Below are 4,256 nucleotides of genomic sequence, written 5' to 3' on the forward strand. Positions count from 1 at the left end.
AAAGGAGTATTTGCTTGCACTTATTACATAAAAGTATCTAAGATATCAGCTGCCTCAGCAGAGAAAATAACTGGGGTATCTGCAGCAAATTTAGATGCATTAACGTCAGGCACAAATTCCACCTCTGTTTGAGAACAGCCTTGGTGCTTCCCTGTTTTCTTTTCCACCTGAAAACTGAAAGGAGGAACAAAAAAGGTGCCACAGCTAAGGGAGAATCTCAGCTAAGGGAACCCTTAAGAGATAATAAATCATTAGTGAACAGAGCATTAACAAGGAAGAAACCTACACCCGGGACTTTTAAGCAACTGTTATTATTCCAATTGCAACTCCTAAGGAAGGAAATGCAATAAAATAAAAAAAAAATCAGTTACAGTTGTATCTCGTTAATTCACACTAACGATGCAAAGGCTGCAAATGTGAAAAAAAAATAAATCAGAGTTTTGCAAAGCAAACAGCACAAAAGCAAGGACAACTGGTGTTTACTTTTAATTCTTTACACTCTTACTTCACAGTATGCTAGAAAATATGTTAAATAATATTCTGCAAGTGTAATCAAGTTTGGGTGAAATGACTCGTGGTAAGGTCACCTGCCAGGCAGGTCACACTGCAGCTTCCACCACCCAGACCACAGAGGCTCTGAGGGAGTGACCTTGCCTGCAGACACATCTTCAGCTGTATGCTCCAAAATGTTGCCAGGTTCTAGTGCAATTATACATTGCATACTATTCTGCACTGAAGGGCAAAATACTGAGCTTCATATTGGGTTTGTTATCTAGATGAGCAGAGGAGCTCAGAGCAATAGCTCTGCTGAGTTACACAAAGGGAAACAGATCATAGAATCATCGAATTTAAGGGGTTGGAATGGACCTTACAGATCAACTAGTCCCAACCCCTGCCCTGGGCAGAGACAAATCCTCACTAGATCAGGTTGCTCAAGGCTCATCCAACCTGGCTGTGAACACTGCCAGGGCTGGGGCAGCCACAGCCTCCCTGGGCACCCTGGGACAGTGTCTCACCACCCTTAGAGTAAAAAACTTTTTCCTAATATCTAACCTAAACTTCCTCTCCTTCAGTTTGAATCCATTACCCCTTTTCCTATCATTGCAGTTCCTCACAAGGAGGAAGGTGGTTGATCCAGAGGCCATCAGCAAAAAACATCTCATGAAAGAATGTGCTAAAAAGCACATCCTGCAGCCTGAATTAAGGAGCCTAGCAATGTGCTGGAATCTCAGCCTTTCAGGAACAGCCACTAAACATAAAATACACAGGTTGCCATTTAACTCGGGAGAGTTTGATCACAAACACTGATCAATGACGTCGAAAGCAACAGGGAAAAAAAGAAATCTTTTGACTTAATTTAGTTGGCTCACAGTCTGTTAAAAGTTCTAGTGAACTCTTCCATATGTCTGATACAAGCCTTGCAATTATTACTGAAGTCACTACAGAACCACATCCTAATTAAAAGCTCTTTCTGAAGCAGTGGCAAAGTCGTGTCAGTCTGCAGAGTTACCGTGCACAAATTAGCTAATGGTTGTCACTGATTGTTCAGGGGCTGTGACTGCTGTGTGAACAGAGCAGTGTTACACACCACCCTGCTCCAGTTCCTGTGCTCCCTGCAGAATTCACACGGTAATTTAGCTCTACATTTGTACCAAAATCTCAGTAAGCTCGTGAAATCCTCCCAACTCCTCTTCTGCCTAACAGGAGACATGAGCTGTTTCTAAATTCCAAATGTCACAGACTATACACAAATTATTAACTTCTAAATTCAACTAGCTGGGTAAAGGTTAGCAAAGGCATGAAGAAGTGTTCCTGATTTTTCAGAATCTTTCATGAATAATAAGGATGAGAAGATACAGCAGGAACATCATTTTTTTTTCCTGTACATTATTACTGTCATTTCTAAATAACATGTAGGAGTGAATTATTTCAATCAACTCCCCGACGGTACACAAAACATAAGGCAGCTCTGTAACTTAAATAGCCTGTAATGCTGTGGGAGTTAATGAAACATTAAACCTCTTGACACATGGTGTGAGGGAAAATCTGTTAGAGGAGATAGCTGCAAGACATCCAGGACCATATTGCAGTGAAAGATTTATATGCCCATGAAAGGAGGCAATCCAATACATTAAAAGTCTATATTTAAGTCTGAAATATTATTGCTAAGCAGCAGTGGTGGAAAACATAACTTATTTTCATTAAAGGTTTCTCAAATTGTAAGCAATGCAAGGAAAAGGTTTATACCTCCACAATACATAGCTCATTGGCAAAATTACACAAATATCCAGTTGCCTCGCTGTGAATACTCTCTTGATTCCAACAACCCTCAGGATTAGTACAAAATCTCTGAAGGTTAAGAGGGTGAATGACTGAGAGAAGGCCATAACCTACACCTCCTCACTGATCCATCCATCACTACCACAACTGGGTCATTTCTTCTAAACATATTTAACTCCAAGACTTCACAGACACCACTGAGCAGTTGCCTGACCCCCCTAATTATCACTGCCCTCTCACACTCTCTGTAGCCCATGGCAGTGGCTCAAGGATCCAAACTCCAAAATTAGAAGCTGTCATCTATGTTCCCTGGCCTGGCCAAAGCACCCAGCAGAGATCTGGATGTTGTTTGCTTTACAGTTTAGCATTACACTAAAATAAAGTACAAAGCTATGAAGAAAAAGAGAAAGTCCTGCATCTCTCGATTTGATTTCAACTTTAATGATGAGTGAGGCTGGAAGGGTTTGGTTTCTCTTCTCTCTGCTGGGGAGGCTCCAGCTGTGGGTTTGTGGGTTTGTTGAGAGTTGGTGCAGCACTGTAAAGCCATCCAAGAGGCCCAGGCAGCCAATGAGAGCAGAGCTCAGGATAATCTGCGTCCAAAAACTGATGATTAATATGCCAAAGTGAGTTCTTACAGGAGATATGTGACACAGAGGTTAAGCTGAGAGGACAATGGGCTGTGATTAGCTATTGTTCACAGTCACTCTGTGCACCAGCAGCAGAGAATGGATTGTGATTAGAAGGTGATCTCGGGGTGATTACCATGCACAGCTTTGCCTGCCACTGCTCTCTGCCCTGGTTACACACCTGAACTGAGAGTGAGGTGTACAGAGGGAAGTTAGTGTTTGATTTTCATTAATTCTCTATGATTTTCCATCACTTTCAGCTCCCTTTGTGACAAGTTATGTGCATGCACTGAAGTTTATTTTACAGAGGTGGAATTTCTACTCACCCTTTCCCAGACTCTGTTTTCTCTGTCTATTCATATACACTGGGATATTCCCTCCCTGGTGCCCTGGCAATAATAATGCACTGATGGAGTCAGTAAGTGAGTCAAAAATTAAACAGCAGCTGACTTCTTTTTTTGCCAGAACAGAAATTGGGGGTGAAAGGGGAAGGAACTAACTGTACCTTTTAAGACTTTGAATTCTGACCTCTGATTTCGGGTACTAACAAGTCTTTTCAATTTATGGCATCAAATCAAATAATGCACATATATTATATATATATATTTCTGTACTATTTCTTCTTTACTTTAGTTTTCTTCTTGCCCTAAACATATCTTCACTCCTACCTGGATTTATCCTCACACTCCATTTATCTCCTGTGGTCAGTGCAATCTTTCCCCTTATCCCTCAGAAGTACACAAACTCTCCTCTGCTCCTCTCTTCAGAAACACAGATATCCTCCACTTAGGGGAACAGCTCTTCCCCCATGACAAAAAGCTCTACCTTTTTATGGCAGGCAAAACATTTTACACACTTTCTGAGAGTCCAGAGTTTAGTGATGCCACATAAATTCATCAGAGTGCTACACATGGTGAATTACCACACATATGAGCCCACAGCTTTGAAGCCAAAGTTAAAATTCTCTTCAATCTGAAGTCAAGGTACTTATCTGCAAATGACAAACTCACCTCTAACTCTCTGACTATCTTGATGATTGACTGCTGGGATTCGGCAGCACATTTTTCCTTGACTAATCCCTCATTTTTCAGTTCAAGTTCTTCATTAGCTCTCAGAAGGTTCTTGTACTTATCAAGGAGCTCCTGCAGTTCTGCATCCTTTTCTTTAACTGTTCCATCAAGTTTCTAACAAAAGAAAACCAGAAGACAGATTTACAAAATTTACTCTACTTTTAGACTGCAAAGCAGAAAAACAAACACAATTCAGGATATCCAAGGATGACCTGGTATAGGTTCTTTACACACCTCACAAAAAGAGCTCAATTTCATAGAATCATAGAATTTTAGGGGT

General features: G+C 41.0%; 1 protein-coding gene across 1 annotated transcript in view; it reads right to left on the reverse strand.

Moving 5' to 3' along the window:
- CDK5RAP2 (CDK5 regulatory subunit associated protein 2) overlaps positions 1-4,256 on the reverse strand; it is a gene marked incomplete at both ends in the record, with an annotated part of 64,923 nt that overhangs the window by 40,732 nt on the left and 19,935 nt on the right. The window contains one exon of the mRNA XM_009085248.1: positions 3,917-4,090. Within this exon, the coding sequence (XP_009083496.1) occupies positions 3,917-4,090 (174 nt within the window). The remainder of the gene's footprint in view (positions 1-3,916; positions 4,091-4,256) is intronic.

This window comes from Acanthisitta chloris, unplaced genomic scaffold (assembly GCF_000695815.1).
Source record: "Acanthisitta chloris isolate BGI_N310 unplaced genomic scaffold, ASM69581v1 scaffold8772, whole genome shotgun sequence".
NCBI classification, from domain to species: Eukaryota; Metazoa; Chordata; class Aves; order Passeriformes; family Acanthisittidae; genus Acanthisitta; species Acanthisitta chloris.